The 13,697-nt window shown below is 46.1% G+C and overlaps 1 protein-coding gene across 1 annotated transcript in view; it reads right to left on the bottom strand.

The window, feature by feature from the left end:
- Positions 1–13,697, bottom strand: part of ATP2C1 (ATPase secretory pathway Ca2+ transporting 1) — a 97,832-nt gene that overhangs the window by 2,895 nt on the left and 81,240 nt on the right. Inside the window, exons 22-25 of the mRNA XM_040431284.1 lie at positions 8,849–8,917; positions 5,846–5,962; positions 3,708–3,855; positions 3,290–3,385 (exon numbers count right to left, since the gene is read on the bottom strand). Coding sequence (XP_040287218.1) covers positions 3,290–3,385; positions 3,708–3,855; positions 5,846–5,962; positions 8,849–8,917 — 430 coding nt within the window. The remainder of the gene's footprint in view (positions 1–3,289; positions 3,386–3,707; positions 3,856–5,845; positions 5,963–8,848; positions 8,918–13,697) is intronic.

Raw genomic sequence — 13,697 nt, 5'->3', positions numbered from 1 at the left:
GTTATGCACCGTTTTGTGGGGTATTAAAGCTGGAGATTTTTTTGCACAGCATTTTTATGGCAACAAATTTTCCATGCCAGTTTTTGACGTGGATAAAGTCTTAAATTTATGCCAGCAAGAGAACAGGTGTAGATTTAAGTCTGTCTCACGGCCTGCTGGAGGAAGCGCCAAATTATGTAGAGGCCTGCACCTCCACATAACTTTGGCGCTTCCTCCAGCAGTCCAGAGGGACTTAAGACTGGCGTGAAAAACACTGGTCTGAAAGAGGACCTTTTTCCCAAAAAATGCAGCACCATGTTATAGAGCAGATCGATAGAGGTTTTATGGGAAAATAATCAGTAATTCAGGCTACTGTCACACTAGGGTTTTGGCTTTCCGTTTGTGAAATCCCATCAGGGCTCTCACAAGCGGTCCAAAACGGATCAGTTTTGCCCTAATGCATTCTGAATGGAAAAGGATCTGCTCAGAATGCATCAGTTTGCCTCCGTTCAGTCACCATTCCGCTCTGGAAGCGGACACCAAAACACTGCCTGCAGCGTTTTGCTGTCCGCCTGACGAACCGGAGCCAAACAAATCCGTCCGGGCACACAATGAAAGTCCATGGGGACGGATCAGTTTTCTCTGACACAATCTGGCACAATAGAAATTTCAATAGTGTTAAAGATAGAAGACCCGTTCATGACGGATGCATGCGGTTGTATTATTGTAACGGAAGCGTTTTTGCAGATCCATAACGGATCCGCAAAAAACGCTATTGTGAAACTAGCCTTATACATTTACATCTCAGTACAGGGAGGAGGAGTTGTCAATGACTGATAGCATTGTGTGTATAAGTGTACATACAGAGAGATGTCAGTCACTGATAACACCTTACTCTTAATACCCATCAGTACAGGAGGAAGTGTAAAAATTACAGGTTTTACTACTTTTCCCACAAAAAAAAATATATCAATTTGCTCAGCTTCTCCTACTCTATAACATGCTTCTTTTAGACTGCATTGCAATTTTTGGTGAAGGGTGCTCTTCAATACATGGCCCCCTTAAGCACCTGTTTTGCCCAAGTCCAGCTCGGGCTGTGGGAAAAGCACTTAGGCCTCTTTCACACTTGCGTTGTTGGGATCCGGCATGCACTTCCGTTGCCGGAGGTGCCTGCCGGATCCGTAACAACGCAAGTGTACTGAAAGCATTTGAAGACGGAACCGTCTTCCAAATGCGTTCAGTGTTACTATGGCACCCAGGACGCTATTAAAGTCCTGGTTGCCATAGTAGGAGAGGGGAGCGGGGGAGCGGTATACTTACAGTCCGTGCGGCTCCCCGGGCGCTCCAGAATGACGTCAGAGCGCCCCATGCGCATGGATGACGTGATCCATGTGATCACGTGATCCATGCGCTTGGGGCGCCCTGACGTCACTCTGGAGCGCCCGGGGAGCCGCACGGACGGTAAGTACACTGCTCCCCTGCTCCCCGCTACACTTACCATGGCTGTCAGGACTTTAGCGTCCCGGCAGCCATGGTAACTATTCAGAAAAAGCTAAACGTCGGGTCCGGCAATGCGCCGAAACGACGTTTAGCTTAAGGCCGGATCCGGATCAATGCCTTTCAATGGGCATTGATCCCGGATCCGGCCTTGCGGCAAGTCTTCAGGATTTTTGGCCGGAGCAAAAAGCGCAGCATGCTGCGGTATTTTCTCCGGCCAAAAAACGTTCCGTACCGGAACTGAAGACATCCTGATGCATCCTGAACGGATTACTCTCCATTCAGAATGCATTAGGATAATCCTGATCAGTATTCTTCCGGCATAGAGCCCCGACGACGGAACTCTATGCCGGAAGACAAGAACGCAAGTGTGAAAGAGCCCTTAACTGTTCTGCCCGAGCTGGGAGGGCTGCTTTAGATGCTGCTATCTCCTGAATGGTAGCAGCTAGAAACATGCAACTGGTCTAGTTTCAAAGCTGGCATTTCATAACAGCTTTCCAGGCTTTCATAAAAGACCAAAATGACAGCTAAAGTCCAATCAACAGAGGATAAATCACTGTTAGAAATTCGAGTCAGGAATAAATCGCAGGTAAGACCTGCTTTTACTTTCAGCTGCATTCACAGCATCCTGATTTCTATCAGTGATATCTTCCCACGTACTGAACGTATTGTTGTCATTCTGGTATTGTCTGAATGCTTGGAATGCCAGCTGGTACCAAACCAGAGATATGAGCAGTTAAAGCAGCCACCCCGCTCCCCTTTAATCAGGAGGAGAATGAGGGACAGACTGCAGGAAGAAAAAAATAAATAAATAAATAGTAAAAATATATAGTAGTGACCGACATAATAAAATTATATTATTTTTCCCACACAGTGAACGCCATAAAAAAATAAATCTACAAAATAATGTAAAAATTGCAGTTTTTTTTTATCTTTCCCCCGAAAAATAATAAATTATTTAATACTATATATCTATATCTATATCTATATATCTATATATATATATATATCTATATATCTATATATATATATATATATATATATATATATATATATATATATATTACATACACACACACACACAAATGGTTCCTAAAAAACCTAAACTAATCCGGCAAAAAAAAAAAGACAACATTTAGATGAAAAAATTAAAGTTATGACTTCTAGAGCACAAAGGGGGAAAATATTATTGGTCCTTAAGGCTAAGGGGTTAAAAATGCAATAGTGTCCCCTTGTAAAAATGTACAATAAAAAAAAAAAAAAAGTGATATTTTTGGGAGGGTTTTCCCAAATTTTAACTTAACTGTTAAGAGCTTAAAGTGTAAAATAAAACAGTTGCAAGAAACTTCTACTTGACTTTATCAATGGCTTTTGGGATGTCATATCATGCTGCAGTAAGCTGTCAGATAAAAGTAAAGGACCCGTTACATCGTCTGATAAATTGCGAGATAATCGCTAACGAGCATTCATAGGAACGCTTGTTAGCGATTATCTGGGGTGTAAGAGTTCAGCAGATTACACGATGAATGAGCCAAATGCTCATTCATCGTGTAATCGTATCGTTCATGCGGACACAAAATTTGTTGTTTGTCGGCAGCAGATCATGCTGTGTAAACATGCTCCGGTGCCGGCAAACAACGAGTCTGTATGGGGACGAGCAATGGAATTAGCGAATGCTCCTCCCTATACTGTGGGGGAGATCGCTGCATGTAAATACAGCGGTCTCCTTCCCGACAATCTCCTGCTGTATCGTCCCATGTAAAGGGACCATAGGAAACATGTGTATGGTGGAACTATAAGAAAGTTGTCTAACCTGTGATCTGGAGCTTAAAGCATTGAACATGTCAAAAAATACAAAGCATGTGAAGGTCATCGTCGTGTCTCGTGGCGTAATGACATTATCCCGAAGCTGAAAAACAAGGCGAGCAGACATCATAAAACAACCCCAAGCTACATAAGCCTTTACATACAGATTACAGATGCAAACTGAACATTTATTTTTAATTTTGTCAATACCGTGTTTGCTTTATTAATACAACACATATCATCAGTGCGAATAAGATGGAGAATTGAAGGAAAAGCAGATGGAAATCAACGCCGCTGGATGAAACCACTATATTTCTGGACCTTACACTAATTTTATTCATTGAGCAATGAGTTATTAAGGTACATCCATAAAATGTAGTATGTAAAACATCCCAAAAAAAAGGCATGATGGAGATTTTAATTACCTCTCTCCAGAAGACAAACAATGTGCCACATACTATGATGATAGAAGAAATAAGAATTTTGATAATTAGATTCTTGGTGAGAATGCTATCCTTAGGGTTTCTTGGTGGCTTTCTGATAACATCTTTGTCAACCGGCTCTACTCCAAGGCTATAAAAAACAAAAACTGAGGATCATACTCATATCATAGTAAAGGGCGTATGTATGCAACTGTCTGGCCTAAATGCTAAATAGGCACACACAGTATGAACAGAGCCCAACATCAAGAACTTTAGAAACCAATAGTGGGAAAAACCAAGCATCAAAACACTACAGGAGAAATTAGAAGAGACAGCAGCTCACAATGGCAGATACGCATATATTAGGTTAAACAACCATGAAAACTAAAAGTATATTGCCTTACTGAAGAGAACCAGAGACTGTTCACCTATTGTCATCCCGTCAGGACAGACACCGGCAGATATCTCTGGTATTACTTAAATGGAACGGTCATTTGGTTTATTTTTAATATTCTCTAGGGACAGGGATGTTAAACATTTTTGTAATGTACTTTTTTAGAAAAATTGGTTTCTTCCAACTAGAAAACAAGGTGTATTCTGCAAAGGAGAATTGGTCTTTAGTCCACAGAAGACGACTGTGTGTAACATGCAGAGGTTCCAAGTCCCTAACTATGTATATGTGTCCTATCACTGCCCACCTGACTTGTTACACACAGGCATCTTTAGTGCCCAGTAAAACACTGAAGACTGACTCTACTTAGTAACACTCACTTACAGCTCTGATAGAAGACTTTTTAACCCATTCATGTACAATCATGTCGGCGGTTGGGAGTTTAAACATGGCGCTCGCTCGCAAGCGCCATAGCCGCCAAGTGCCTTCTGTTTTAAACAGAAGGCACCCGGGACCAATGTATGCGATCGACGATAAAGTCGATCACACACATTAAACCCCTCAGATGCCGTTGTCAAATGTGACCATGGCATCTGGTAGTTTAAAAACTGGGAGCGCAAGTGCACCAGCCCCCTGGCGAGGATCAGGGGAGCTGGGTGCAGCAGCCTCTGTCCTCATGAGTGGTATGAGGCGGCCGCACACTAGTTCCTATAGAGAGCCTGCCCGTGGCAGGGCTTCATAGGAACTAGTGCATTTCTGATGCTAATGCTTTGGAGTCTACGAGAAAAGCAATCTAATGATTGCTTGTTATAAGGTAACCTATTAGTATGTTTTTTGGAGTGTGGAAGGAAATCAAAGTCCCCAAAAGTAACACACACACAATCCCCAAAAAAAATAAAAAATACAAACTCCCTAATTTTGCCCTTTTTCAGATTCCAACCCAGGACCTCAGCACTGCAAGGCAACACTTCAACAATGGAGCCACGATGCAATATATGCTCTAAGAAAAGGGGAGGTGTGAGGGAGCAGCAAAGGGGAGATGTCTGATTGACACAGAGCACATCCACTCAGAATGGAATTTTTGCCTAAAGGAAAGAAAATACTGGAAATACCAAAGTGGGCATCAGGTGGGACTCCATGCTCTGGACTCTAAGTGCTAAATGAGAGGGTCCTTTCAGGCAGATTCAAGCCACTCTTAAAAAAGTGTTTTCTGAGATTTCTATCAACTGATGACCTATCCTCTTGATAGGTCATCAGTATCTGATCAGTGGGGTTCCAACACCTGGGAACCCCGCTGATCTGCCTTATCACAGCTCACCAAGCACAACACCGTACACCGCTGTGCTTAGTTTTGCAGCTCAGGCCCATTCACCAATGGGGATAAGCTGCTCATAGGCCACGTGATCGATGAATGTGTCATCAATGGCCTAGGAAAAGCAGAGAGAAGGCTACGGCACTCACAGGAGTGTCGGACCCCCAACAATCAGATACTGATGACCTATCCTGAGGATGGGTCATCAGTAAAAAAGTAAAAATCGGAAAACCGCTTTCAATTACAAGTAATCTTAATCAAAGCGTAACATAGGTAAGATCCAATAGCGTTAGCTGACCTTGTTGGTGTGAACCATTTTAACTGACGTGAGAGCTCTGGAAATATTTTACTTGCTTTCGGAACTGGAAAGTCTTTCAATCTCGCATTTCAGATATTATCGTCTGTCCGTCTTTTCCCTGTAATTTTAGTTTTTCTTACCTCTGAGCCGGAGGGCCATCCATGATTATATTGATCCACAAAATCTGCATGGCATTTAAAGGGTTTGGAAAGTTCATTAATGTAGCAAGGGATATTAAAGTCAAGGCTGCAATGCTCCTAAAATATAAAAAAAATAATAATCAAATTTAATGAAGCACTGTAGACTAGGCTATCATACAGGAATAACTGATCTGCCTACAGGATCTAAACATGAGTGCAATCTCTTCGGACTTCCCACCTCAGACTTCAGTGCCTCCAGGACTCTCATGGGAGTCTTCAAAAATGTAAGTGTGTTTTTCAATCAGAAATCCTGCAGCAAACCTATATAATCACAGAACTCAGCTTCTCTCCCTCCATCATAACCTCTTGTCAGACAGCTCAGCAGAAGGCACCTGATAAATTATTTTCTTTGAAGGATAAAATAACTGTTTGCCCTGATATCAGCTTCCCTTTAAAGGGGTTGTCCAGCTTTTAAAAAGTGATGGCTGATTGGCAGGGATCAGACACCCCGCACCCCCACCGACCAGCTGTTTGGTCATAGCTCTGTCAACTTTGTAATGGACTAAGCACATTAATGCAGCGCTGTCATGATGAGCTCAGTCCACTACATAGTAGGTGAAGCCGTCTGCTTCCAGTGCTGGAGCTATTGCCGAACAGCTGATCGGCGGGGGTCCGACAGCAATGATCATCTTAGCAATCGCCTTTAAATAGATGAAAAACGTCAGCTCACCCATACGTCTGAAATATCAATCAGTGCAGTTCCACAAATGGATCTATCGCCTGTTCAAGCTTGAAACAGTAGAAATACAATAAAATCGGAAGCTTTAATTAGTTAATGGATTCTCCGGGATTTTCATATTGAGATTGGTGGGGGCACCCATCACCTCCACCCATCCGATTTTGATAACTATTTTCTACTTAGATTGTCCACCTTTTATTAAGTGATGGCCTATTAACTAGAGATATTACATAGAATGGTTAAAACAAAAAAATCTACATATCCATTATTTTTAACAGGGGGAGAAGGGAAGGGTGTGGAGGCTAAATCTTAAACTCTGGATCAATAGAGGCCTCCATACACAGAGAATCATCCGAAGCGGTTTTCGGAGGAGCCTGCCGACAATCTATTGTGTAACTCCCAACTCTCCCCTGACAGATGAGGGCAGGGAAGAGAAGGATCAGACAGGATTCATTTTAAAGCTGATCCTTTTGCTCTCCTGTGAGCTAAGCCACTGCTAGGGGTATCTGCCAGCAGCTGTCCCCTATTTCTACCATTGAATGGATGAGCCATGCATGTTCAGGTTTATGAAGGACCTGAGGAGAAGTTCATGAAAGGAAACCCACCAAAATAGCTGAAGCTGCTTTATAAGGAAGAATGTGCAGGACTAAATGGACCGTTAATGGAAAAGTTTAGTTGCAGTTACTGTGGAACAAGGGGGTCACACTAGATCCTAAAAGTAAGGGTTCACATCATTTTACCACTCAAAGACCACCTTTCTCAAATAAAAATGACCAAGTCTAATATTTTTGACTTTGTTTGATTTTCTTTATCTAATCTTAGGATTACACTTAGAAAGTGAGAATCGTATGTAGTTTTAGGTTTACATATGCAGACAATTTCGAAAATTCTTTACATACTTTTAAGCACCACTGTATATGCATCAAGGGGAAGGGTGTGCGAGACATAGCCGTGTTTGGTTACCGACTAATGAAGGTGTATGCGATTGTCCATATTGCCTCCTTTGCGGTCTTGATTAATTTTTCCATCACATTATACACTGCTTGTTTCCAGGGGTTCTGACTAGAGAGCAGTGAAGTTTTCAAAAATCTGATTCAGCTGCTTCACCGAATTGTATTCCATTGTAAGGAACAGGTGCAACGACTCCATTTAACTCAGATGCCGCGTTCAACGCTGATTGTGAGTGGGTTAATCAGGGGTTAAAACAAATATATACATTTGATCGCGAAGAGGCCGTCGTGGCCATCTTGATTGAAGAGGTCATCATGCCCGCCCAGTGTGATGCCCCTGGTGACATCACATGTCAGAGTGCACGAGAATTGGCGGATTGTCTGCAATCAAGATTGCCACGATGGCCTCTCCGCAATCAAATGGATGAGGTGAGCATGTTATTAGTTACCACGAAGCACGAGGAAATTCGGATTCGTGGCAAATCTAATTTTTCCTGAAATTCCGATCTAATGCCACTTCGTTAACTTCGATTTGCTCAACACTAGTTATGAACACCCTGCCCTGCAATACAGCAGTGGTGGTCATGCTTGCACACTACGGAAAAATGTGCTGGCCAGGACTGTGGGAACATACACAGGCATGCATGTGCAGCAGCTCCCCTCCCAGCCACCTTGTATCTGGGCTGCAGAGGTGGCCGTAACCCTGGCTACGAGCTGTGTATAATGTAATGGAAAAATGAATCAAGAAAGCAAAGGAAGCAATATGCACAATCACAATACATTAGGAAGTGCCTTGTGTTAATCTTCTCTACATGATAAATGCCACTTGCTTAAGTGAGACAACCCTTTTAACGGTTATTCACGTCTTCGAACATTTTATTTTGATCTTAGACCTTTACATCATATCCACAAGCATAAACGTGATAGGACTAAGATCTGTTATTGATCGAAACGCGCAAGTGATTTTTACAGGACTGGTTGTACTGGTTATGGAATACTGAGTAAAGCGGAAAGGATTCATTTGAGAGCTCAAGCAGTGGCGACATTTTGGACTCCCATAGAAGTGAATGTCTCCCCATTCAGTCCCCTCCTAGATGTGAAGGCAGCTTCAGCAGGCAGGACATGGGTCAACAGACCTCCAGCTGGCATACATCTATGGCATATCCTGTGGCCACAACATAAAATGTCTAAAAAGGGTATAACCTTTTAAATATTTTTTTTTTTTTTTTTGAGTGGGAGTGCACTTATTAACATACTATTTAACACCACAGAAATGTTATTCGGTGCCTACATTCATGTATGTATGTAACTTACGTGCTAAGCTGGAAGCGAACAAAATTTTTAATGTTGTTGTAGATACCCTTCCCCTCTTCAATGGCTGACCTGAAATTAAAATAATTTCATATCCTGTTAGTCTTTGGCAGAGGATAGTGTGAAGTGCTAATGAAACCATCTCAATGACGGCCTAAAGGACACTCATCAATACAAGCTCTACCTGAAATGAATATGTTCCAGCAACACAAGCATTATAGTAATAACATACTTATGAGTAATGAATCCTGGCAGGCGGCTCCTATCAATGCCATTTCATCCGAGTGCCTCAGATTGCTTTTATAGATCTGTTAGCTACATTACATAATGTACCAAAAGTACAAGCAACCACCGTACCAGTGGTACTAGAAAAGAAGATTAAAGTTCTAATAAACACTGCAGCAGATAAATATTTAAAGGGGTTGTCTAGTTTCACGAGATGATGACCTATCCTCAGGATATCAGACCCTCAATATCAGATCGGTGGGGGTCTGACTCCAGGCACCCCCGCTGATCAGCTGTTTGAAGGGGCTTCAGTGTAATTACGGCTTAGGCCAGTTTCACACTGGTGTTTATCTTCTCCGGCAGGCTGTTCTGGCAGTGGCACATCCTGCCGGATCCGTATTATAGTGTGCCCACATGTTCTGTCGGAAGTCCGCCCGGCCCAATTCACTATAATAGGGACCGGCCGGAGATCCAACCGCATCATGGCAAATATGCAGAGAGACGGCCGGACAAAAACCGCTGCATGCACACTGTAGTATGGATCCAGCAGGTTGTTCCCCTGCCAGAAAAGATAAACGCCAGTGTGAAACTGGCCTTAGGCCGACTTCACATCACTGTTTAGTTTTCCGTTCTTCTGATCCATCAGAAGAACAGAAAACAAAAAAACTGATCCTTTATTTTGAGCATCAGTTATGCTTATTTTGCATCTGTTTTAAACATTTCTGAGATCCTTTGTGAAGGACTTTTTCTTCCGTCTAAATTAATGGATCTCAGACGAAAATGACTAATACAGATGCAAAGTGAGCATAAAAGGATGCTTCAAAACTGGATTTTGTACTTACCGTAAAATCCATTTCTCGTTGGCTGCATTGGGGGACACATCACCATAGGTATATGCCCAGTTACTGTCTAGTGGCAGCTGGGCATATACCCATGGTTCTGTGTCCCCCAATGCCATTCATGAGAAATAAAGGATCTGTTTTTTTGTTTTCCATTTTTCTGATAGATCGGAAGAATGGAAAACGAAACTGTGATGTGAACCCGGCCTTACTCTTCCATACAGGTGAATAGGACGAACCATACCACTACAAGGAAGATGGCGAGCATGTAAACAGTGAAAAGGACACAGCGCTGACACAGTGCGATATTGATGAACGATACATCATCAATATCATGAAAAATTGGATTTTTTGTACTCATCGTAAAATCCTTTTCTCGTAGTAGGCATTGGGGGACACAGCACCATGGGTTTATGCCCAGCTGCCACTAGGAGGCCGACACTAGAAACAAAAAAAGTGTTGGCTCCACCCAGATGGGCTATACCCCTCTGCCAGAGCCAAGAGAGATCAGTCGGTACAAAATCAGTAGGAACGCCACACCGAACCAAAAACGGAGAAGCCAACAAGTCTTCAACGGGGTAAACCCGACAACCAAACTAGGCAAAAGCCGGAACTGCAAACAAGAAGAAACTCAAGAAGGGAGGGATCTGTGCCTACTACAAGAAAAGGATTTTACAGTGAGTACAAAAAATCTAATTTTCTCGTGCATGGCATTGGGGGACAGCACCATGGGACGTCCCAAAGCAGTCCCCGAGGCTGGGAAGAAAAAAGCGCCATGCAACCAATCTAAAGCACAGCCGCTTGCAGAACCTTGCGTCCCAGACTGGCATCAGCAGAAGCCAAGGAATGAATATGGTAGAACTTAGAAAAAGTGTGAACCGACGCCCAGGTGGCGGCCCGGCAGACCTGGAAAGCTGAAGCCTGATGACGCACCGCCCAAGAAGCCCCAACCGCCCTAGTCGAATGTGCGGTTAACCTGGAAGGGGGAGCACGCCCCTTTGCGACATAGGCCTCCTTGACGGCCGACCGAACCCAGTGAGAAATGGTAGCCTTGGAGGCAGGCAAATCTTTACGAAGGCCCGCCGGGACCACAATGAGAGTCCGAACAACGGAAGGGTTCCGTGAGGCGAAGATACAGGCGAAGGGCCCGTACCACATCCAGGCAATGGAGGGACTTCTCCCGTGAGTGAGAAGGATTGGGGCAGAAAGAAGAAAGGACAATCTCCTTATTAATATGAAATGAGGAAACCACGCGGATGGAGGTGACAGCCACGAGGAAGGCCACCTTAAACGAGACAAAAGACAGATCTTCTCGAAGGGCGATGACTGAAGGGCGTCCAGAACCAGATTCAGGTCCCACGGCTCCACCGGGAAGCGGAAGGGAGGGGCTCGGTGAGCAACTCCCTGGAGAAAAGTCCTAACCTGGGGCCGCAAAGCCACAGGCCGCTGGAAAAGAACAGAGGGCCGAAATCTGACCCTTGAGAGAAGCCAGGCGAAGACCCTTATCAAATCCAGCCTGAAGGAAGACCAGAATGTTAGGGACAGAAAACCGGAGAGGGCGAAATCGACCAGATTCGCACCAGGCAAAAAACGCTCTCCAGGTCCGATAGTAAATGCGGGCCGACTGGGGCTTGCGAGCGTGAAGCATCGTCCGGATGACAGAGTCCGAGAGACCAAGGGACTTCAGGACCGCAGTCTCAATAGCCACTCCGTCAAACGAAGCTGAGGTAAACTCGGGTGGAACAGGGGGCCCTGGGAAAGGAGATTGTGGCGCAGAGGAAGCCGCCACGGGACGTCGGCGAGCAGAAACACCTGATCCGCGTACCACGCCCTGCGGGGCCAATCCGGAGCCACCAGGATCGCCGGGACCCGGGCCGCCTTGAGACGCTTGAGCGTTCGGGGAAGGAGGGAAAAAGATACAGAAGGTCGAACTGAGACCAAGGCAGAACTAGGGCGTCAACCGCCAGAGCCTGAGGGTCCCTGGACCGTGCAACATAGCACGGGAGCTTGCGGTTGAGGCGCGACGCGAAGAGATCCACGTCCTGAGTTCCCCAACGGTGGCAAAGTTGAAAAAAGACCATTCGCCCGGGTCGACCAGCTGACACCTGAGAAAGTCTGCCGCCCAATTGTCGACCCCGGGAATGTGCACGGCCGAGAGGACCGGAACGTGCTTCTCCGCCCACCGCAGGATACGGGAGGCTTCCTGTAGGGCCATCACACTCCTGGTGCCCCTTGGTGGTTCAGATAGGCCACCGCGGTGGAATTGTCCGTCTGGATCCGGATCGGGAGACGGGGAGTCCAGTGAGACAGCGCCAGGAAAATCGTCCTGAGTTCCAGGACGTTGATCTGCAGGGAGGACTCCTGAACAAACCACAGACCCAAAATAGTGAGGGACCTGAAGACCGCCCCCCAACCCATGAGGCTGGCATCTGTGGTGATCACCCGCCAACACGGGGGGAGGAATGTCCGGCCCAGGGACACAGTCAAAGGGTTCAGCCACCTGGAGAGATCCTGGCAAAGCTCTGGAGGGAGGCGGATCTGGCAATCGAGGCCTGCCGGAGACTTGTCCTACCTGGACAGGATGTACAGCTGAAGGTCCCGGGAGTGAAATTGAGAATAGGGAATGGCCTCGAAGGAGGCCACCATCCTGCCCAGGATGCGCATACACATCCTAATGGTCAAGGGAGACTGGTCGCGGAGACGAGCCACCCCCGCCTGAAGAGAGGCAATCTTCTCTGGGGAAAGGAACACCCGCCCGAGGAGAGTATCGAAGATCATGCCCAGTAAAGGCATCCTCCGGCATGGGACGAGAGGACTTGGAGTGGTTGATGAGCCACCCAAACTGAGTCAGAGCAGAGAGGGTGATGTGTAGGCTGGACAGGATGTCCTCCAAGGACGGAGCCCGGATCAGAAGGTCATCCAGGTGAGGCACCAATGCGATCCCCCTGGCACGGAGAAGTGCCACGAGAGGCGCCTGCACCTTTGTGAAAACCCTCGGGGCAGAGGCCAGGCCGACGAACTGAAAATGAAGAGAACCCACCGCGAAGCGAAGGAACCGTTGATGGGAGTGGGCAATGGGGACATGGAGATAAGCGTCCTGAATGTCTATGGACGACAAAAACTCGTCCTCCTCCAAGGAGGTGATCATCGACCTGAGGGACTCCATGCGAAAATGACGGACTCGGATGAAGTGATTGAGCGCCTTCAGGTCCAGGATTGGGCGGAGCGAACCGTCCTTCTTGGGAACCGTGAACATGTTAAGAGTAGAAACTCTGAAAGCGTTCTGAGTCCGGAATCGGAACGATGACCTTGAGAGAGCGAAGGGAACGAATGGCCCGAAAAAACTCGTCTGCCCTGGACGGGGATGACGTCAGGAAGAACCGTCCCGACGGAAGACCGGAAAATTCGATCTTTTATCCGGAGGAGACTACCTCCAGAACCCAAGCGTCCTCCACGCTTGCTTGCCAGATATCCTGAAAGGCGAGCAAGCGCCCCCCTTCCCCCCCACCTTGACTGGGGCAGAGTCATGCGGAAGGTGGCTTAGTGGACTGGGGCCGAGCAGGTTTGGGCTTGGCATGCCAGGAGGGCTTGGCCTTAAAGGAAGGCCCAGTGCACTTCTTGTCTGGTCGGGCGGAGGGGGCCCGAAAGGAACGAAAATTTTGCATCCGCGAGGACGACCCAGGAAAGAGACGGCGGAGAGGCTGGTTTTGGGGAAGAAGGGAACTCTTACCGCCAGTGGCCTCAGAGATGAGCTCCTCCAAACGTTTCCCAAAAAGCTTCCCACCGAG

The sequence above is a fragment of the Bufo bufo genome, chromosome 5, assembly GCF_905171765.1.
Source record: "Bufo bufo chromosome 5, aBufBuf1.1, whole genome shotgun sequence".
In the NCBI taxonomy this organism is placed as follows: domain Eukaryota; kingdom Metazoa; phylum Chordata; class Amphibia; order Anura; family Bufonidae; genus Bufo; species Bufo bufo.
This window is presented reverse-complemented; position numbering and strand designations above follow the sequence as displayed.